Raw genomic sequence first — 23,943 nt, 5'->3', positions numbered from 1 at the left:
TGCTGTGGGTTTGATGCTGTGGAGGTACGGAGTGTCCAACCCACAGCGTTTACTGACCGTGGGAACATACCGTAAGATGTCACTTAGTTGGTGGTGTAGTCCATCATAGGTGCGCGATGTAAGTGACCAGCGAACCACTTGGTTGTTTCAGTGGAGACGCCGCTCGCACAGCCTGGAGCCAGCTCGATAGTATGAAGTCACAGCGCCGGCTATTATTTTCATAAGAGCACAACCTAAATGGTATAAATTAACAGCCCTCTGTATACAGATTGACTAGAATTTTATTCTCTGTATTAAAACACTGAGAAATTTCAGAGTATGGAGGCTCAAAGTTTCTTCAGGCAGAAGAAGGAGCCCCTGTGCTCTGAAAGATTGCAAACATATATTATTCTCTGGTTCGCCAATAAAGGTATCACTCCAAGAATACTTTCGTCATCAGTGGGCAGAAAAGTATTCACATTGATTTTTCTGGCTAACACGGTACCACAATATAATTTGTTATTGTACATTATAATTATTTAAAAAAAGCTATATTTTAACTTGTGTATATGAATCAGCAAGTAAGGTGTATCATTTTTGTCTATGTATACCATATTTATTGGCCTATAAGATACACGTTTTAGGAAGAAAACAAATCTTCCTTAAAAGTGTGTCTGTCTTGTACTCCCAGCACTGATCACTATTTTTTTTTAAAGTTTTTTTTGTTCAGTCCCCATAGGGAACTTGAACCTGTGATTGTTTGTACTGTGCATTGGGGCTGAATTTCACAGGTATGGCACCAATGAGGCACTTCAGCAGGCCCTCAGATGCCAAAGCTGCCCATTGGCAATCTGTGCTTGCATTACAAAGTAGGGGGGTGATGGCTCCTTAACAAATGTCCGAGCAGGAGTGCGGCCTTTAAATTCAGCTGTCAGCGATTGACTGCAGCGATCTGTGCTAGTAAGATTTCCATCACCATTTGCTGCTGTTAGAGGGTGATGCTGGCTGTGTGACATAGTAGGCATCTGTCCTATGTGGAACGGGCTTAGGGCTTGAGTCCACTACACACACCCTTACCTGCTCCTCGACAAATCAATCCATTATGTAGTGTTAAGGGGTTAATGTCTGGGAGAAATAACGGGAACACAAGTTCTAAAAGCAAAAAAACTCAGAAAATACAAGAAGTTACTAGAATAGATATGTGACAGGTCATCTTAACAATGGTTGTATATTTCACTGTGTGTTAGTGAGCGGCATAGTGGTCAGATAATGTAGTTTAAAAATGACTATTTGAATATATTTCAAATAAATACATATATATTTACTATGGCCTGTCACTCGGAAATGCAAAATGTATCTTCTTGCTCTTATACTTCTCAGATGTCTGACAGTAAGACACTACAGACAGCTGCACTAGCTCCTCTTTGTCTTATGAGCTTACACTTAAGATATCCAAACCTAGAAAGGCAACAGTCACTAATAGCAGCATAGGCACAAAGATGCTAGTCTCAGTCTGTGGTCTGCTGGTGTAAGAGAAGATCCAATTATTACATTAATAGGATAAGCCATTTAGTTACATTGTATGTAACAGTCATATTTTTTTCTTTTACGATTTATCCAATCTTTCAGTATCTAGAAAGTGACATCACCATCCGTCGCTCATATCTGTGTTCAGGAACCACATCCACACTACATCCTCCTATACTTATCCCACATATATTTATCCATTTTTCACACTGGATAAAATCATTGCAAAGATCATACCTTTTTGCTTGTGGGTTTGTTTTGCTTGTTTTGCTGTTTCTGTTTATTTGATTTTTTTTGTAATCTGTTTGCAGGTGACACTCCTTATTGGATAGTGAAGAATTCTTGGGGTAAATCTTGGGGTATAGATGGATATGTGCATGTTAAGATGGGTCAGAACTTATGCGGTGAGTGTTATGTCTTAAATATGCTACTATTAATTAGCAATCCGGGTGAGTTGGGCCACATTTTAGTGAGGAATAAAAATGTTAATGTCCAGCTTTTTGCCTTGAGTCTTTCAAATATTATATGGTTGAAAAAAGACAAATGTCCATCATGTTCAACTGAAGGATGGGAAAGGCTAAAAGGAAGGGATATATGTACAACCTTAATGCATGATGTAGTCAGCCCCAGAAGAGCTACGGTAATCTTTCCCTCCTGATCTTAATTGTCGAATGATTTGACTGAACTGTCAAAATTTTTTTTACACATTTACATAATTATTTTCTATGTTATTTAAAAAAACAGCCTTTTTTAAAAAAAATCCATCCATGGGGTTTCCACGGTGACCATATACAGACGTAAACTATTCCACAGATAAATAGTTATTATGGTAAAAAGGCCTGTCTCCTCTGGAGATGGAATCTTTTTTTTCTCCATATGGAGGAAGTGCCTTCTTATCTTTTGAGGGGATTTTACTCTGATTAGGGGTGGATTTGCTGTACCTGGCTGTGGCCAATATAAAGTTGGTGTAGGTCTTTTTTTATTTATAAAATATTTCACATGACATTACAATAAAGTTGGTGTACTTCCCCTCTGCAATTGTACACATCCGGCCAGGAACAGGATTCACGGGGGTAGGACCACAACTGATCTGATATAGATGTCTTATGCTAAGGATAGGCCATCAATATCAAGCACTGGACTACCTCTTTAATAAGTGGAAGCTTGGAAAATATTTTTAATGCTTAACCGCTTACTGCCATTGGACGCAATAGTACGTCCAATGGCAGTACCCCCGCTTTGATGAGGGCTCCGGCAGTGAGCCCGCATCAAAGCCGGGATATGTCAGCTATTTTGAACAGCTGACGTGCCCCCAATAGGCGCAGGTGGAATCGCAATCCACCCGCACCTATTAACTAGTTAAATCCCACTGTCAAATGCTGACTGCGGGATTTAACCGGCTCTTCCAGCCGCGCGGCCGGAAATACGCGCATCACCGACCCCGTCACGTGATCGGGGGTCAGTGATGCGTTGCCATATCAACCTGAGGTCTCCTAGAGACCTGTATGGTTGATGAGGCATTGCTATGAGCGCCACCCAGTGGTCAGCGCTCATAGCAATGCTGTAAATCTGCTACATATAGGCGATCTGCTCATCGCCTATATGTAGCAGAGCTGATCGAGTTGTGGATGCTTGTAGCCTTCCATGGAGGCTATTGAAGCATGCCAAAATTTAAAAGAAATGTTTTAAAAAATATGAAAAAAATAAAAGAATCTAAAAGTTTAAATCACCCCCCTTTCGCCCCATTCAAAATAAAACCATAATAAAAAATATCACACATACACATATTAGGTATTGCCACGTTCAGAATCGCCCGACCTATCAATAAAAAAAATTACATAGCAATAAAAAAATTTGAAATGCCAGAATTATGTTTTTTTGGTCGCCACAACATTGCTTTAAAATGCAATATCGGGCGATCAAAAGATCGTATCGGTACATAAATGGTATCCTTAAAAACATCAGCTCAGCGTGCAAAAACTAAGCCCTCAACCAACCCCAAATCAAGAAAATTGGAGACGCTACGGGTATCGGAAAATGGCGCAATTTTTTTGCAAACTTTGGAAATTTTTTTCACTACTTAGATAAAAAAAGAACCTAGACATGTTTGGTGTCAATGAGCTCGTAATGACCTGGAGAATCATAATCAGTTTTAGCATTTAGTGAACTTAGCAAAAAACCCTAACACAAAACAAGTGTGGGATGGCACTTTTTTTGCAATTTCACTGCACTTGGATTTTTTTTCCCGTTTTCAAGTCCACAACATGCTAAAACCAATGATGCCATTCAAAAGTACAACTCGCCCCGCAAAAAATTAGCCCTCACATGGCCATATTGACGAAAAAATAAAGCTCTGGGAAGGGGAGTGAAAAACTAAAACACAAAGCGGAAAAAAGCTCCGGTCATTAAGGGGTTAATGGTAGCACCTTTTTACTGTAATTTCTAGTAATATATTCTAGAATATTTGCTTAGTTTTCACCAACATGTACTTTGATCTTCAGTACTTTGAATTGTATTAATATGGCGAATTTGGATAAGAAGGACCAGCAGTGTCACTCTACTGCAATATTGCAAAGATTATTTTAAAGGGGTTGTCTCGTCTTGCTTTTTCAAGAGCGCACCAGTATCTTAGCTTCTTGCCTGCTTGGTTGTTAGTTTGGACCAGTGCAATCGTTGCTCGGCTGACCCCAACCATACGATCGCTGGACCTGCAAGCAGAGGAAACTTTGCCTCTGCAGCATCAGCAAACGGCAGGCTCCAGCCATTCGGCAAGCTTAAGAGTAGAGTTTACAAGCTGTATTGCAAAGAGCTTGTAAGCCCTGCTCGTGTTCAGTCATCTCTGCTCCACAATGTCCGCTAGGCATTGAGCAATAAAATGAAATATCCCTCCATTCTTGAGAACAAAGAGGATTTGTAGTGCAAAGTAAATTGCTTTGTTGTTTGTTTTACAAGCACTTTGCAATTTTATCCATTTGTGATCATTTATGATGAGATGGGGAAAAGTTTGTAGTCAAAAAAGCAGAAAATAATCTGTTTCAATATTAACTCCACCTAAATCCAAGAGTAATTATTAGAAAAGAGCAGGTATTAAGTATTTTAAAATAATGCCTCAGTTTTGATTGATGTCTGCAGAAAGTGAAAGTTGAGGTTATGGACAAGATGTGAGAATATTAGCAAGTGTGATGGTAGCCTGTCTATAAATGCATTCTACAAATGTTACATGTTAAACAAATGATTATCCTTGTCACTTGTCTCTTATTTTTCTTTTGATCCATATTAGTTCTAAGAATTAACATTTTTATTTTTCCTGTTAATCTTTTTCAGGAATTGCAGACTTTGTGACTTTTCCATTGATGTGACATGGATGGAAACAAGGAAGAATGTGTAGCTTTTGACAGATTTTTATTTTTTAAAAAAAATCTGTTTTCTATAGGTGAAGCAGTAAAATGAATTTAGAAAGACCTGAAATGAACTTTTCAAATCGAAAATCCAGAGTTGATGCCTTTAAAGAGTTTACATCTTTGATCACTTTATTATTGTATGCACTTTTATAAGTAAAAACAAAAAAAAAGCAAATTAGATTTTAATGAACATTTTATGCATTTGACTTGTAAAGCTTGCATGTGGCAGCCTACAGTGCACGCTGCTCAGTTAGACTCTCTGCAGCCGATCTCTGACCTCTCTAGAACCTGATCTAAGCTAAAATAAAAAAATGAGAATGCATGTAAATGGAACTGAATCTGAAGTTGGTTTTTGGAGAGATCAGAAAAGTTTATTGCAAAAAGAGCTGAAAATCTTACCTATTAGAATGAGAACAGAACAAGATCTAACAGCTTGCACTGTAGTGTATTGTATGTAGGCTTTACAGGCCAAACAGAAAATGTCATACATATCTTTTAAGAAAGGTGATACCTTTCTCCTAAATGGTCTATAGCAACTGACTGATGGTTGTACACTAAGGAACTGTATCAGTGGATCGTAGAATGAGAACATGCTAATTTTTTTCACTCCAGTTTCTTTAAGTTCGCACATTGAAAGTAAAGGGAAGCATTCATGTCTACCTCCTTGAGTGTTTGACGGCATGATGAGCCATAATTCCTTTGCCACTTTACAAATTACGTAGTACTTTGGTGATTTGGAACGATTTGCCTTTTGTGGACCATAAGGAGTCTGACATCACTATGAAGTGTTACTGCAGAGAAGTACAACTACAGCATGGCTATGTTACCACTATATTTGTGCCCAGTTCTTGATCTCATGGCATAAAGATGTCAGTGTCTCTGCTGAGACAGCACTGTATATAGTTTTTCCTGGAAAACCACAATATCGATGAGCTGGCAGCCAAGATGTGGAAAGCCTTTGGTGACTTAATGAGATCTACTGGGCTGGTCCCTGGTGAAATATTGCTCCTCCTAACCACAGGCTACTACATCTGGCTATCCTTTATGTGCATGTATCTTTCCACTATTTGTGCCTTCTTGGGGATTTTCATCTAAAACATAAATGTGAGTTGTCCTTTAATAATTTTTTTTTAATGTAAATGGGTTTTTCTTTCTTTGTTTTCGTTCTGATTGTACATGATTGTGCATATGTATACATCTATGTGTAATGCTATATTCACGGATGCACTGAAACCATCTTACTGCCTTACTCCCTGGGGTAACTAGTGTTTGAGGTGGAGCGCACACGCTAGGGATCGGCTTTAGCTCTCGTGTTGTCACAACTTAAACATCTTTTTGAGACTCTAATGCAGTGGAATAATCTCTCAGTGCAGTATTTTCTTCACATCACAGAAATAACAAACACTACTAAACTCCTTACATTTGGGAGGTATGAGCTAATTGCAGCCTCGCCTGAGTGCTGTTTGGCTTTTGCTATATGTAGTATGCGCTTCTGTAAACTATGGTATTATTTGAACATTTAAAGGGAACCTGTCACAAGTAAAAGCGCTGTTAATTTTCAGCTATAGGATTAGTCTGCAGGTTAGTAGCGTTACTAACCTGCCCGGCGTGGGTGGGCGGAGGTCAGTGTGGGTGGCGGGGCAGCACTCAGCAGAGCTCACTCTGTTTCTGTGAATGCTGCCAGCTCTCATTTACATCTGTATGTATACATATATACATGTACACACACTGCTGTACCCTGTATAATGTATATACAACCTGAGGTATTCTTTTTATAATGTGAATATATTCAGATCTCATGCTAATTTATATAGTCGCACCCCATGATTGACGCTGCCTCCAAACATAGAACTCCAGATGCAATGCTGACATGCTGCTGCTAGAGCTAAGTCACGGCTCTACGCACACCATAATAGTTTAACAATGTCCAGTATAAAGCATAGAATCTCTATCAGTATAAGGAAGACAAGTGGTTAATAGGCAATTCCATCCATCAAAGACAATTGCTTAAAGCCAATGCCATACACTGAACACAACTGCTTAAAAGGCAATTCCATACATCAAAGACTGGATGAATTTACTTGCTATATCCACTGGACAACTACGATGGATCTTAAATCATATGGACACACGCTGAACTTTTATAATCCATATAGGGAGGTCAATTTACTATCTCTCCACTTGTCACCAGCTTTTTCCCATATAGCTTACTGTCACCACCTTTCAGTCCTGTGTAACAACATTCTAGAATGCTATATATAAGTCTCCATGCCTCTCTGCAAAATGAAAAAGACCTTTCATTACACTCGCCTACAGGATGGTCTGGTCCGATGGGTGTCGCTGGTCTTGATCCTTCAGCTTCTTTCTTGCGATTGCTGTCCTACTTCTCTGCTTCATGTGGATGACGCGTCCTACGTCATCCATATAGGCTTCTCCATTGTGTTCCTGCATAGGTGTACTTCTCTCTGCCCTACTGAGGGCAAAGTACTGTCGTGTGAATGAGCCGACATCTGGTGACATCCACACAAAACCAGGAAGGAGAACAGCATCACAAGAAGAGAGGAGACGCCGAATGTAGACCAGCGATGCCCATCCAGCTGGACCGTGAGTATAATAAAAGGTATTTTTTGTTCAATTTGTGGGGAGGCTTGGAGACTCAGTGGCATGTAATAGTTTGGGCACCCCTGGTCAAAATTACTGTTCTGGTGAACAGTTAAAAGGCCTAACGTTAAAAAATACACATTTCCTTTGTATTCAAGATAGAAATATATAATATACGGCTCTGGCAAAAATTAAGAGACCACTGCAAAATTTTCAGTTTGTCTGATTTTTCTCTTTATAGGTATATTTTTGAGTAAAATGTAAATTGTTCCTTTATTCTATAAGCTACTGACAACATGTCTTCGAATTTCCAAGTACTAAATTTTGTATTTATTTTCAGAAAATGAGAAATGGTCAAAATAACAAAAAAAATACAGTGCTTGCAGACCTCAAATAATGCTAAGAAAACACGTTCATAATCATTTAGAAACAACAATGCTAATGTTTTAACTCAGGAAGAGTTCAGAATTCAATATTTTGTGGAATAACCATGATTTTTTTTAATCACAGCTTTCATGCGTCTTTGCATGTTTTCCACCAGTCTTTCACACTGCTTTTGGGTGACCTTATGCCACTCCTGGTACAAAAATTTAAGCAGTTCTTCTTTGTTTGATGGCTTGTGACTATCCATCTTCCTCTTGATTACATTCCAGATGTTTTCAATGGGGTTCAGGACTGGAGATTGGGCTGGCCATGATAGGGATTTGATGTGGTGGTTCTTCAGCCACACATTGATTGACCTAGCTGTGTGGCATGGCACACTGTCCTGCTGGAAAACCCACTCCTCAGAGTTGGGGAACATTGCCTGAGCAGAAGGAATCACCTATTTTTCCAGGATAACCTTGTATGCGGCTTTATTCATACGTCCTTCGCAAAGATTAGCCTTCCCAATTCCAGCCTTGCGAAAGCATCCCCAGTGGGTGCAAGACACTGTGTCTTGTACACCTTTCCAGATCTCCATCTAACCATTAAATGACCAGGTGTTGGGCAAAGCTGAAAATTAGACTCATCATAGAAGATTACCTTACTCCAGTCCTCTATGGTCCAATCCTTATGGTCTTTGGCAAACTTCAGCCTGGCTCTCGTTTGCTTCTCATTGATGAAAGGCTTTATTCTACCTTTACATGACTTGAGCCTTGTGTTCTAGGAGGCTGTTACGAACTGTTCTTGCTGTGTACTTCATCCCAGCTGCCATTTGCTTTTCCTTTTGAAAGTCACTTGATGTGCTGAGTGACATTCGAATAAGATGACTGTCATCCCGGTCAGTGGAGAGTTATCACCCTCTGCCGGTCTGTGGCTTTGTTGTCCCCAATGTCTGCTGCTTGACCTTGTTGTACCCAATGTCTGCTGCTTGATCTCGTTGTAATGGACTGCCGTCTTAGAAATTTTAAGGATGGTAGCAACATGACGCTCTGTGTTCTGCTTGTAAAGGCAGAATTAAGCCCTTCATTTCGTCACTCGAGACATTTATTTTCAACCCCTTTGGCATGGTTAAAAGTTATTTTTTTCATTCCTATTTTGGGATATTACTAGCACTTGTACAGCACCGTGGAACCAATTTTGCTTTAAAAATATATGATAATAATAACTTGTTTTGCCATCCAGCTTGTCCTATTGCACGAGGATTGTGAACACCACACCAGGGTTTTTTATACAGTACTTTCCTTCATTAAATAAGATTTGGTTCAGGTGATCACCTAATCAGAAGCACATTAGGTAGAATGAGGTGTGCTCTGGTTGTAATTCAGCTGACAATGGAATGGAATGGCTGTCAGACATGGAGAGAAGCTGATTTTTAAAAAAAAACTGCAGTGGTCTCTTAGTTTTTGCCAGAGATATATATATATATATATTATACTGTACAGACCAAAAGTTTGGAGACACCTTCTCATTCAAAGAGTTTTCTTTATTTTCATGACTATGAAAATTGTAGATTCACTCTGAAGGCATCAAAACAATGAATTAACACATGTGGAATCATATAATTAACATAAAAGTGTGAAACAACTGAAAATGTCTTATATTCTAGGTTCTTCAAAGTAGCCACCTCTTGCTTTGATTACTGCTTTGCACACTCTTGGCATTCTCTTGATTGAAACCTAAAATGTTACCAGGTAATTTCTACCGAACGTTGTAAAAACAAAGGCCAAAAACAATGGCCGAATTATTTGTTTCACCAGTTCACATGACTTAATATTTTTTTGTCTGTGGGTTCTTCTGTTCATTAAATTGTAAAGTGAATGGTGTCAAACTACCATTTGTCCTGCAAGAAACAAACCCCTCACATGTCAACAGCAAAATTAAAGTCTTGGCTCTTGCACGAAGAGGGAAAATAAGAAAAAACCACAGCACATAATGGCTCTGTTAGGAATATTTGAATATTAATTGATGCTAGCCCGGTTGTATAAATCAACAAATATTTAACACAGATTATGTAATTTGCATAATGTTTTATTATGAAATACATAACATTGTAATTAAATATTTGGTTCACGTTTATATTTACAATGAATGATGTCGTTTTTATATATTCATTTGTCCATGTTTATTACACAACCTTTACTATCTACAAAATAAACTCTATTGTATACAGAGAAGTTTACACATACATTCCATACAGTGGCGGTAAATGCTTAAATACATTGCATTATAATATATAGACGTTAATACTAATCTAAACCATTTACAGAATTTTCTTTAAATTTAAATTGTGTTAAATTAATGTATTTTAGACTTTGATAACAAAAACATTAAATTATTATATTACAAAAATAGTGACTTTATACTTTAAGGCTAGGACTACAACTACACTTTTTGTAGTAAGATTTTTTTCCCGTAGAATAATGCAAACCTCGATGAGTAATAAGAGATTCCGAGCAATTTTCATAATGTGTGGTGGAAAAAGCAGCTGCTAGTTTCTAATAATCGCTCAAAAATCCCAATTAAACAAATAAAATTCTTAGCAACACGCTTGACTGGAATAGACGTTTTTAAGTTGCTAAATGCATTTCTATGAGCAGCAATTTCATAATTTTTTAATAGAGATTATAAAGTGCAGATGTAGTCCTAGCCTAACTACTCATCATAGCTTCTCTTTAAAGTACTAGAAAGTGATGACATTAATGGCAAAAAAGTCTTAATCTGAGTCATCACTGCTGAAATATGAGCTGTCACAACATTCTGCAGTGTACAAGAATTTGTGGATGCTAGGGTTCAGTCGAGGTACCCAGTGTCTTGGTACTAAAAATGTTGAGAGATTGAACAGGTCTACAAAAACTTTGTATCTGTCACTGTGGAAGAAAGAGACATTGCTAGTTAGTCATTTTCTGGTGGTTTCAGCACAACTGTTTGTTAAAGCAAATCTTTCACTTTCTAAAAAAATTCAGTTAAGAAACCTGTAAAAATCTCTGAGTTCCCCCGATTCTGACACACTCTTCTCAGAATTGCACTGTGTCATTCAAGTGCAGAGATATTCACATTTGATGCTTTTGAAGCACAGTACCTGAAATCTCTGCTTGGAGTCCAACTGGACATTTCCTTTCCCTCACAGATGCTGCCAATCTCAGCTCTGCAGCGCTTAACACTGATTGTTAGATCAACTACCTATCTGTGATTGGCCGTGCCAGGGAGGGAGAGGTGAAAACACACATTTCCAGAGAAGACTCTAAAGAAAAGCTCAGTCTGCAGGCAGAGATTTCACATAAGGCTCTCCAAAAACAAAAGATGTGAATATCTCTGCAATGGAGTGACGTAGCACAAAATAGAAAAAAAGCCGCAGAATCAGGAGAGCTTTTTTTTTAGAGGGTATTTTTTTTAATATTCAATGTGTAAGTGTAGTTTTAGGTGAACTTTTCTATATATATCTATCTACTCCCTCTGCCTCCATTTTCCATATTGGCAGAAACTGTCCTCTGGTCACTCAGATATACAGATTATATGAGTGAACTGAGGGTAATTGATAGGCCAGAAGAACTGATCTTTAGGAGAAGCTCGATGAGGGAGCACTTAGCATTTGATAGCAACCATAGACCTCACATGACCACCAATCAAATGATCAATAGAGTAAACTCCTAACAGTGCATATACCACATACTGTTAGAATTTGGAATGATACAGTTCCTGCTGAAGTGTATGCCTTGTTTGGAAAAAAACGATATAAGCTGCTTCTAAAATAGTTTGTTTCAAGAACTTTGGTCAAATTGATTTACGCTCTTCATCTCCATAAAGAATCTAAACCAACTGCTACAATGTAACATATTTGCCAATACTTCCTCATTTAAAGAGTAGAGTATGTTAAAATGCAACAGGTTTATCAAAGTGGGTCAAGAAGCTGACAAACTTGGTACTTCTTTGTAGTCTAGTATGGCACAGAATAGTCTCTTCTTTTAACACCATCTGTTAATTGGCTTATTTCTTGGTAATATGTGCTTTCATTTTAGATGGTTCTATAGCAATCTGTAGCACCCATAATGTAAGGTAAGGCTCAAAGTGTCCAAAACACATAACATGATGCAAATAATAGAAAAATTCTGGTGCATTTAGATTCTAGGTTTATGATGAATAAGAATAAAAATGTAATAAACCTTAGTGTTACTCTCCCTGCTCCAGCAATGACTCTCTCCAACTGCTTCAGTCTTGCATGACAAGTGGCATCAACTACAGCACACTTGACCACTGCAGCCAATCACTAGACTCAGCAGGGATGCCGATGATGAAGGCATGAACAGTAATCAGCTGCAGCATTCATGTGCACTATAGTCAATATTTCATGGTTGTAACCTGTTATCAAAAGCCAAAGCAGGAAAAGGTGAGTAATTGTTATGGATTATTATTTTCACCTAGGAGAAGTTCTGTAGGAATCAGTAAGTTGTTAACTTGCTAACTCCTGTAACATCTCCCCCAATGTACCAGTCTGGACTCAGTGCATGTCCTGACAGTCTGTGTTTGCAAAGTCTTGCTGGCATGTGTAGTTTAGATTTCCAACAGCTTTAGAACCACAGGTTGGAAACCACTGATCTAGGCAATCCTTTGGGAGCGGTCCCCAGAACCCGCACATATTTCTTCTGTTCTGGATTCCAGGCTGACAGCTACTAAAGGTAGAGTAACTATGGGAATGAAGGACTAAGGCAGAATGAATGTGAAGGAGAATGTTTTCATCACTGAAGCAAATGGATAGCATGAATAAGCATTGCTTACATAAGATTGCACTGTATTCAAATTGGATCATTTATGTAATGTTCTTTTAACAGCTAATGGCGCCCATTGAACAGTCATCTTATCTGGGCCTTGGGTCTGCTGCAAGCTGCTTTCATTGTCCAGGATAATTTTAGAGCTTCTCTTGGTTCTAAGGGTACGTGCACGCTATCAGTAAACACTGCGTTGGATGCTGCGTACTTGTGCAGTGTCAATCCCGCAGCGGCCAGATGTTACAGCATAGTGGATGAGATTTCAATAAATCCCATGCCCAGTATGCGTCCACAGACACCCGTGGCTCACCCGTAGAGGTGGACATGCGAAGCATCTCTCCAGACCGCAGCATGTCTATTTCTTCCATAGAGAAATTTCACCCATAGAATGTATTGGACATGGTGAATCCGTACGGTTCATTGAACACATGCGGATTCACCCGCGTTCAAAAGACGTCATGACTTTTGACACAGCGAATGTGCTGCGTCCAAAGCGCTGCCACTTCCGGATCGTCTGCACATACCCTAAGGGTGCTTTCAAGCTGCATTTTGGCACCTGTTTGTTGGTTCCCTCCAACAGAGAGAATGTATGCTCTGTTGTGCATAATTTTCAGGTGTCTATGCCTATTGGAGATTGACACCTAGACGCAGTCTACTACATTTTGCAGGGGGTTTAGATGGAAGCCCCAATGGGACCAATGAACTGGTGCCAAAATGCAGAGTGGAGAAAGCACCCTTAGCGTGTATACTGGTGTGAGGGGAAGACATGCAGTGCTCCTCTGGAAAATTTAAATATACAAATTGGCTCATGAGAGAGGAAGACGACATGAACTCTTTTGCCACCTATTGGTAGTAACAATCCTAAAATTCAAGAGCCTTGCTTCTAATCCACCGTACTTGATTAGCCTTGGTGGTACAGATTAGAGAAGAGGCATTTGCAGACATTGGCTACCTTAACATTCTGCTCTACTGTCACAAATTCTGTTCTGGGGGGGTTGTACAGTAGGTATATGTATTGGGGTTGTCCTAGTACACAGTGTTGTATTTTAGAATTTTAGCACCATCATTGCTCATAATTATAAAGCATAGAAATTCTGTCCATCTTTCATTTTTGCATTTTCCAAATAAATACCTTACCTCACTGTTGACCGCAAGTAATGATAGCCAGATGAACCACCAGTTCCAGCTTTGCTGCCAATCATTCTGTGCACCATGCAAACATGATTATCTGTTAAAACATCAAATTCAAAGATTACTTATTCTTAACCGCCTTCTAGCTATTTAGATTCAAACAATATCGTGGCTTTCACCTACTCAATGGGTTAAGTCAGGGATAAAGAACTTGATTACTAAAACCACTCTTAAAATCTTGTACTTAGAAATAAACTGAGCCCTTCACCTTCTTCATTAGTATGACAGCCCTATTTGAATGCTCCTTGGACATTTTTTAGTTCTTTAACCTCTTCCCTTGACCTCTATGATCTATTGGTTTGGGAGGTTTTCCCTTTCAAAATAAACACACCAAGACCTCATTTTTCCCCTAGCTCCACTATTAAAGCTATATTACATACGAATAGCACATGTTGATATAATTCTGCTCCCATATAAGAACCATCGTACAAATCTGAGAGATCTGACTTTATAAGCTGAATTGAAGAATTTCTCCACCAATTCCCCAAACACTTGATATTGAGGACTATAGCAACTTCCAGTCTTCTGATTTACCACTTAGTAGACACTTCAATCTGTACTAAGGATCAGAATTTGAGACTATATTTTATGAAAGTGAAATTTCGCAATCACATAGTCTGTCACATTGTGTCCAGACACAAGTCTCCTAATAACTCACAATAACGAAATACTGTACTTGAAACCTGACCACTGCTGGAGACTATGGAACTTTTCAATACAAGTGGTGGCGCTGTGCAACTCTAGCTCCTTTTTGGTAATGGGTTACCTCACCAATTTGGAAAATGTGCCTTTAGACATTTCTTCCTTGCCAAAACCCTGACAAAAATTTATTTTATTGCATCTGTTACTGAATCACTGATCCCATTTAGTGTGGTCAGAAGATGTGGCTGAAATTCCAACCATCCTCTGAGGGCCAATGGCTGCACAATTGGGAAAATAAATTCGCTATTTGTTCACTGAATGGATGTAGTTTCAGCTGTTAAGAGGAGAATATATGGCATATGAATATATACAAGAATCAAAATTATGTGGATATTTTGCTGAATATTAGAATCATGTAGCTTTAAGATATTTCTGATTCTCTAAGACTTATTTCTGTATTGTAGAACCCACCTAGCTTCATCCAAACTGGGTGGACTAGGGTGGATTAGGATAGAAACAATAATTATGTGCGTAATGATTATATAGTAGATATAGGACATATGAGATCAATAATAATTTGCTATTTGGGGTAATCAGTAATTTGGAAAGAACCCATGATGTAATGCAATGAGACAGCTCGATTTTTGCTATAAAATGTTGTGCACTTCTGGAAATAAATCAGAAATCATTTGAGAGACAATTGCTTGCATTTGTCCCGATTTCTCCGGCCGTAAGACCCCACATTCAATTTGGAAGCAGAACATTTAAGATGACGACGCACGCATTTTGTGTGCCATATCACAGCCATGTGTTAAGCTGCAGCATTTGGTCACTCTCTAGTAGGACCTCCCACTGGACTCCTATGCATAAAAAAACTGGGAATTTCAATGCATTAAATACATGTTATATTAGATCATTTCTAAGGCCTCTTTCACACTTCCGTTTTTGACAATCAGTCAAGATCCGCCAATTTTGAAGAAAAACGGATCCGCCATTTTTCTTTGTGGATCCGTTTTTTTCCCCATTGACTTTCATTATTGGCGGATCCTGACTGATTGCCGTCCGTTTCATCCGTTTTTTTGAGGATCCGCCACAATGTTAGTGTCTGTCAACATCCTCAAAGATTTCCAAATGGAGCTTGCAACGTTTTTTTCGGCGGCGGATCCTCCAGACACTGAATTAACCCCAAAATCTGTCTGGCTGCCGGACAAAAAAAAATTCTCTCTATCTCTCTCTTTCTCCTCTTCCCGGTCAGCGGTTCCTTTAAATTTCCTCATTTTCAGGATCCATCTACAAACGGATCCTGTGCCATCCGTTCACATCAGTTGACAACGGATCCGCTTGTCTGCCTTTTTGGCGGATTGTAACTGATGCAAATAACTGAAGTGTGAAAGAGGCCTAACAAACCTTTGTCAGTCTGCACAGCTTCTCCTCTATACCATGCTGTCCGTAGATCAGACTGCACATACAACATAAAGGGACTCTGTCAGGACAGAACGACTGTTCAAACTAAGTCCCGCTGCTTGGTGCTTCATGGCGGGGCCAATCATTTATATATACCTTCCCACTTGCTTATTTTCCCTCAATCTTAGACAATCAGCAGACATTACACAGCTGACGTCAAGCCCAAAATCAATACCCCTATTGACAAAGCACCAGGGCAATCTGAAACAGCCAAGGCTAAGCACTAGAATTGGCGCATCTATTGGATGCTCTATTTCTTTGGTGACTGAGGCCTAGTTCTATTAGGCTACAAAGGGGCCAATATTCATGCACCCTCCCAGCCAATTAATATCAGCCCGCAAAATAAGGGGACATCACGTCACTTTTTTAGGGTCCACCCCCTCTTTAATAACCAGTAAAGGCTAAGCAGACAGCTGTGAGCTACTAGGCTGAGAAGCTCTATGGTTATTTTCAGACTAATAAAACCAGCCTGCAGCTGTCTGCTTTCCCTTTATTAAAAATAGGCGTTACCCCACACAATTTTTTTCATTCATCTATTTGCTAAATACAAGTACTGATGTGTGATTGTTGCCTAACAGAGAAAACTTCTAATGAGGTGAAAAACTGTTAACAAAGGCAGGATGACATTCATATATTGGCCAGAAATAGTGCGATTCCTCATGTACACACACAACAGCTTATTCTGAAAAGTCATCGGAAACGACGGGTATGCTTTAAGCCGTTACCAGTGTTACCACCTGATGTGTACCCCATGTCCCAAATATCCCATGTATTATTTCCTTATCTCCCATAATCTGTATCTGTTTAAGCTTTAGGAAACATTTTCCATTAAATACTCAAACAAGTAAAAAACAAAAAAATTTTCACACAGTTTATATAAACAAATAGTGTTATAATGGCGCTGTGACAGCTACAATTTCTGTTGTATGATATGCCAACATCAATATGATTATGATTAAAGAATAAAAGTTCTACATTTAATACTTACATCTCCATTTGGTCATCAAAATATCAATGTCCATTAGGTAAGTTAAGAGCTGAAATGGGACCTGGAACCGTGGTTCTTCCCTTCAAAATGAAAAAATAAAATTAGTATTGGACCATCGTTTTAAATTAGATATGAATATCCTGAGAATTGATCTGCTGTGACTGTACCTGTAGAAATAAATCATTAAAGCCCCTTTTAATGCTTTATATGACAATCTTCTTTCTCCTGTAATATACAAAAATATAATTGTTATATTATTGCAGAACCAATGCATAAAACACCTGTATCTATCACAGCTACTGTACCTGGTGTAGTAATATGTTTGCTGTAAAAAAAACACAGTTTTCCAAGAAATAAATGCGTCAACTCTTTGGCATAAATCAGATGCAAACTTTTGGGTTGAGGGATCCCAAAAGATTACCACCCTTCTTAGCAGCACTTACAGTCAGAAAGCGAGATCTCTCAATTTTGACTAAAGGCCCCGTAACACATAGCGATCTCGCTAGCAAGATCGCTGCTGAGTCACAAGTTTTGTGACACAACAGCGATCTCACCAGCGAGATCGCTGTGTGTGACAGCGATCAGCGACCGGCCCCCCTGCCGGTATCGCTGTAGGAAAGCCCAGGACTTTTCTTTGGTCGCTGGTCTCCCACTGGCCAGCACGCATCGCTGCTTGTGACAGGCGGGAGACCAGCGATCAGCTGGTAACGTACACATCGGGTATCCAAGGGACGTGCGTCCCTTAGAAACCCGATGTGTACGTTAGTTACCAGCGTGCTGATGCAGGGAGCTGGTAACTAATGTACACATCGGGTATCCAAGGGATGCACGTCCCTTGGATACCCGATGTGTACGTTAGTTTCCAGCTCCCTGCATCAGCGCGCTGGTAACTAACGAACACAGCGACGCCACGCGCTCAGCGTCGCTGTGCTGATCGCTGTGAAGCTGTCTGACAGCTCACCAGCAATCACATAGCGACTTACCAGCGATCTTGACACGTTGATATCGTTGTCGGGATCGCTGGTGAGTCGTGTGTGACGGGCCTTAAGGCCGCGCTCACACGTAGATACTGCATTTTTTTCCAATTGTTTTTTTACGCAGAAAATCTATGTTTAACTGTCCAAGCAAATCAGACATGATTTCATGAAAACTGATGCTCATTGTTTGTCTGATAATGCTGTTTAACTATGCAATTTTTTATAGTTTTTTTTTTATCTGCATGTTTCTATGGGAAGAATGAAATGCTGCCATGTGAGGTTGAAGGAAACCACTTGGCATGCTGGGACCTCCTGTCCGACACTGCTGACCCAATTCCTACTGTAGTCGAGTACTTTATATCAATGATTCTTAAACTATGAGGCGCCCCCTAGTTGTCAGTGAGGCATAACTAGTGAGGCACTTTTTATAGAAGTGATCATATGCTGCTCAGTTCTCTCCATGACTGCAGCAATCTAGGTTAACAGCATAATTGACTAATTTTGCACTTGTTTTAATGTTCAGGAATTTAAAAAGGTGCATGCTATGGCTTTTTAAAATAATATTGCTATGTAATTTCTCAGAATAGATCCTGTTTACAGGCCCTTTTACATAGATAAGTGATGGACCAATCATTAATTGTCAGCAGTTCTTTGCCCGGTGTAAACGGGGACAATCTGCTGTTATTGAAACGACATGAACGAACAATCACCTTCCATCGAAATAAGAGGGAATTCTGCCCATTTATGAGGACCCTTAATAAGGAGAAGCCTGGAGAGTCACTTTAAAGTGTTTTATTTAAGAGTTTGCCTGAATCCTTAGCTAATTAGAATGTTTTCCTTATATGATCAGGTAATGCTTTTACCTTTACTAAGCAGATGTTCATGTCGTTTTTCATCAAACAACGCTGTAAAGACTTCTTTTTGTTTCTGGAGCTCTGCCAGTTGTTCCTCCTTGTCCTCTGAGTCTGGTTTGGCCTAGTAAAGATAACCAAATATGTTGTTGAAAATCTGTCTCATATTTATGTATATACTCTATTCCTTCATCTGATGAATAAAGTTTCTTAAAGGGTTTATCCAGAACTTAGTTTTTAAACCCTTAGTAAAAAACAAACCCAAAAATATTTTCTACTTTCTATCTCTATCAGTTATTAACCGTTCCTGCTGGTGATTCAGCTGCTCAACAGCTTCTCTGTTGATAGGGTGAGACTGTTGACTTCATGCTGATTGACAGCAGGTGTTCTGTAAGGCAGCTGTCAATCAGCATTCACACCCCATCAAAAGATAAGAGTGTAAAAGAAGCCACTGCTTTGCCATCATGACATCAGTGCAAGCAGTTGAATCGCCATTAGGAGTAGTCTTCGACCCCTCTGTGTTGGTAGAGTTAAGCACCGGGCCCAACCAGCATGTAGCTGATAGTTTTTAAGTAAATAATATTAGTCTTGGATACACCCTTTAAGCCCTCATTTCTCTTTTCACCACTTCTTTGTTCCCATTAGTTGCAATCTACTACACATTTATTATAAAACAATCAAATTCTTCTACTTAGTATTATTTTTTAAGAAAGATTTGAAGAGTTAATAGCATCGAGGATTACAAATATTCATTGTTCAAAACATTTACCATTGCCTGTTTGAGCTCCTCCTCTAATCCTTGAAATATATTGACCTGTAGTTTTTCCCAAAAATTAAAGCCAACTTCTTCCAAACCGGGTGTTCGTTCCAACCATGCCTTAAAAAAATAAACACTAGCACTCAAGATTTTTGATAAATGGTTCAAAAAAGTTCAAATATTCTGTAATTTGATAGAAAAAGTAGAAAAATATTAAAAAAGCAGTTGAGATCATAAATATTTCTATTATGGACTTTCCATACACTTTATGTATACTGTAGATCGCATTTCTTACTTTACCTCTACGAGGCCCAGAAGAGTAGGTTCTTCTTCAGATCTAAGAAGTACTTCATTCTCTTTTCCCTTGAAACTGTCACGGTAATGGCGTCTGTTGTAAGGAACTCTCAGACTTTCTGGAACACCAATTTTGTTTTCAAGAACTCGAAACTGCAGGCTCTGAAATCCAGATGCAGATGCCAAGTATTCCCTTTAGAAACAAAAACAACATACACAATAATATTTACATGTATAAAATCGAACCATCGCTTTAGAATTCCTAAGGGTGTAAAATAGACTAAATATCTGAGTTTCAAAGTATTGTATTTGCCCCACCCTTGTGTTCATGAGATGGTTTCCCTGATGGTGGGAGAGAACCCCATGACCAGTGTTTGTGGTTGGAGAAAGTGACCTATTACTGTTTATTTCTCCTTTGATTGCTCCATTACATTGTGTTTCAATGGGCCCTTTATATTTTATTTTGTAAAGACTCTTCATGTAGTTCATTACCACCCTGGTCACAAGCAAAAGTTTCTCCTATAGTAGCCACCGTTCCGGAGGAGCAGGGTTCCCCAACTCCAGTCCTCAAGGCCCACCAACAGGTCATGTTTTCAGGATTTCCTTAGTATTGCCAAGGTGATAATTGCTTCACCTGTACAATACAAGGGAAATCCTGAAAACATGACCTGTTGGTGGGCCTTGAGGACTGGAGTTGTGGAACCCTGCGCTAGAGTTTATGCCGGTATATTATATGCCAAGTTAATTATGGATTTCTATTCCTTGGTGCGCCCTACTATGAGTTTATCACGTTGTGTTGGCTTGAGTCATTTAACAAGCTACAGTAATGCAATGTCATACCTGAAATCAAAGAAATCCATGGGGGTCATTGTTTCTAGAACTGAGAATTGTTCAACCAGTAGTTTAAGAATCATGGAAATGCGATGAATGCGAGTCACAACTTTCAGCATATTTCTTTCATCTCTTACCTGCAAACAAAAATGATACATGTATTAAAATGTCATTGTTTATTGCTCCATTCATTCCCTATGGAGCTGATGTTCAATGTGCTTAGTTTTTGTCAGTTGCCCCATAGAGTATGAATGGATAGTAGTCGGGCATCCCACCTGCTGCTCCATTTTGTAATAGGAATATACGTTCTCTATCGGGATAAAAAATTCCCTAATCTGCAGATTGGTGCACGACCCCGCTGATCAGATAGGTTATAACTTGTTTTCCCTGGAGAACCCCTTTAAGACACCAGGGCTACATATCAACACTACTTAAACTACATATCAACACTACGTAAACTGTGAGCTATTGTGCTAATCACAGTATTTACAGAGAATTAAGAGGAGTCCGATTTTGGCTTTCTATGTCTCAAAATTCTACATTTACTCAAAGTGGTTCTCAATCAAAAATGACATTTGTGTGATTGGAAAAAGTTTCTTTGTGTCCAGAAACACTAACAAATGTTTCAGTGATATTGGGTAGATTTAGTGTTGGAAGCACAAAGAATAGCTAGAGAAGCAATGTCATTTTGGAAGAATCACAGTATCAACCAATTGAAGATGGTCTTGACTGACAAGGGTAGGAAACACTGCTAGAAACTATCCTGGTGGATACACTCTGTAGGTATGTCTGCCCCCAAGTCTGCTGAGAATCTTCTGTGTGTCGGCTCCTCATCAAGCTGCAGAAATAAATAATTTTAAACAGAATTAAAAAAGGATCAACTTACATGTCCATTCTGGAAGATGTCTCTGACAGAATCCAGTTCCCATAGTATTTGCTTAAACCAAAGTTCATATGCTACAGCAAAAAAAAAATGTTTTTTTTATTGTATAGTTTGCAATTTTCACACGTAGTGTTTATCAAGACAGACAGAAGTGGTAATAAGCTGCTTTTGTCTTCTCCCTATGGTGTCTGGCCCTCTTATGGTCAGTCATCTGGCTTACTGCTTTGTTCCTGTTTTCTTGCATAGTATCAGTAACATGCATAGACATTGTTATAAAATACTTTATATAGGTACTGTTACTCATCATACTTTGTAGCAGTTAAATGATTACTTCCATCTTGTGCTTTCATGGCATGTACATTGGATACGCCATAAATGCATAGTAGATGCGGGAGCCCCATCTATATCATAGTAACATAGTTAGCAAGACCGAAAAAAAGACATTTGTCCATCCAGTTCAGCCTATATTCCATCAGAATAAATCCCCAGATCTGCGGCCTTCTAAAGAACCTAATAACTGTAAGTTACAATATTGTTACGCCTCAGGAAGACATCCAGGCGTCTCTTGAACCCCTCAACTGAGTTTTCCATCCCCACCGCCTGAGGCAAGGAAATACAGATTCTCACTGCCCTAACAGTAAAGAATCCTATGTTGGTGAAAAAACCTCCTCCAGATGCAGAGAATGCCCCCTTGTGACCATCACATTCCTTGGTATAAACAGATCCTCTGAGAGATATTTTTGTTGTCCCCTTATATACTTATACATGGTTATTAGATCGCCCCTCATTTCTCTTTTTTCTAAACTAAATAATCCTAATTTTGCTAATCTCTCTGGGTATTTTAGTTCCCCCATCCCCTTTATTAATTTTGTTGCCTTCCTTTGTACTCGCTCTAGTTCCATTATATCCTTCCTGAGCACCGGTGCCCAAAACTGTACATAGTACTCCATGTGCGGTCTAACCAGGGATTTGTACAGAGGCAGTATAATGCTCTCATCATGTGTATCCAGACCTCTTTTAATGCACCCCATGATCCTGTTTGCCTTGGCAGCCGCTGCCTGGCACTGGCTGCTCCAGGTAAGTTTATCATTAACTAGGATCCCCAAGTCCTTCTCCATGTCAGATTTACCCAGAGGTTTTCTGTTTAGTGTGTAATGAGATCCCGCCATTAGTGCATCAGGGAATTCCCTTAGAAATAAATAGGAATCCTGGCCACTGACAGTGTTGCATGTCTATGGTGCTTTCTCAAGATAAATACATGATGTATAACCAATGGTTATGATACTATTTCTACCTCATATCTCACTGATGGCAATATAGAAATGCTTCCATAAAGAGTAACCGTCATTTTAATTTTTATTTCATAAATGTATAAATCAGGTGAAAATAAAATAACTTTTTATTTTATCTTATCAGATAAATCTGCTTCTTTCTCCTTTTGTACATATTTCATTTTCAAAATTCTCAATTCCCAGATTAAATCTGTATTTAGTGAAGACAGATTTTTTCATTACTTAGATAGGAGATGACAATTTGTGCTGATAAGATTCTATGTAAAGAGGAGGGGAATAAGAAGGGAGGAGCTAAAGGCAGAGCTCCTCCCCGTCCACCTCCTTTTAACATAGAATCATACCTGAAGCAGCTGGTGGAGAATGACCTACAATCTCCATTGTTCTGATAGAGGAGTCCAAAGATGGGACCTGTACATATGGATTCATCCCATAATCTAAGGATATACCATAAATGTTTTAGGTCGTGCTACAACAGTAAACCTCTATATCTGAGTTTTCCACGTACCTTGATGAGTGACAATGAAAAGATGTTCATCATGGATTTTATTTCCCTTTTTTTCACTCTGTAATTCCTGAGCATCCAACACTTTAGAAAGCTTAAAGAAGCCAAAAAGTAAATATTGGTATTAGGACATTAATTATGATTGATAAAGTTAATAATATAATTAGCTGATCTGTTTTGTTGTCTCAATACAGCCATTAAAGTGCATCCTTACAAATGTCTGTTTTTTAGAGTAAACTAAAATATATATGGCATAGTTTACTTGCAAATAGTCCCCATATAGCAGTCCTCCTTTGCTTGCTTTATTTATTCCTTCTTGTGAGTCGTCTCCATTTTTATCTTCCAGAGAGAGTTTGCTGAACGTGTACCTGTAAAGAGATTACAAATCAGAGTTACTTAGTCTTATTAGAAGTTTTTGGCAATCTCAGAATATTCTTCAGTCACAATGTACTAACGCATACCTCGTCCCCATAAATGGACAGCCGCTCATGGTTTATGTTATGTGTCCTTCAATGTCCAATAAACTGGAGCATCTCTAACTCCCATTAGTATTTATACCTCCTGCTCCTGTACTGTT

General features: G+C 38.9%; 2 protein-coding genes across 4 annotated transcripts in view; one reads left to right on the top strand and one right to left on the bottom strand.

The window, feature by feature from the left end:
* CTSO (cathepsin O) overlaps positions 1-10,016 on the top strand; it is a 39,150-nt gene extending 29,134 nt beyond the window's left edge. For 2 of the 3 annotated variants that reach the window (XM_073576432.1, XM_073576434.1), the window contains exon 7: positions 1,818-4,824. In XM_073576432.1, coding sequence (XP_073432533.1) covers positions 1,818-2,164 — 347 coding nt within the window. In that variant the 3' untranslated portion in view covers positions 2,165-4,824. The other variant, XM_073576433.1, reaches the window with a different exon arrangement.
* A 628-nt stretch (positions 10,017-10,644) lies between these two features.
* Positions 10,645-23,930, bottom strand: TDO2 (tryptophan 2,3-dioxygenase). Its single transcript, XM_073576435.1, has 12 exons — positions 23,828-23,930; positions 23,629-23,734; positions 23,370-23,460; positions 21,576-21,646; positions 20,699-20,826; positions 19,865-20,051; positions 19,577-19,684; positions 18,820-18,931; positions 17,147-17,204; positions 16,980-17,059; positions 13,832-13,922; positions 10,645-10,798 (listed from the first exon to the last, which is right to left on the bottom strand). The coding sequence occupies exons 1-12, from the start codon at positions 23,854-23,856 to the stop codon at positions 10,645-10,647; spliced, it is 1,215 nt and encodes a 404-aa protein (XP_073432536.1). The 5' UTR covers positions 23,857-23,930.
* Positions 23,931-23,943: the final 13 nt, after the last annotated feature.

The sequence above is a fragment of the Dendrobates tinctorius genome, unplaced genomic scaffold (genome assembly GCF_039654945.1).
Source record: "Dendrobates tinctorius isolate UK_male_01 unplaced genomic scaffold, ASM3965494v1 ptg000008l, whole genome shotgun sequence".
NCBI classification, from domain to species: Eukaryota; Metazoa; Chordata; class Amphibia; order Anura; family Dendrobatidae; genus Dendrobates; species Dendrobates tinctorius.
This window is presented reverse-complemented; position numbering and strand designations above follow the sequence as displayed.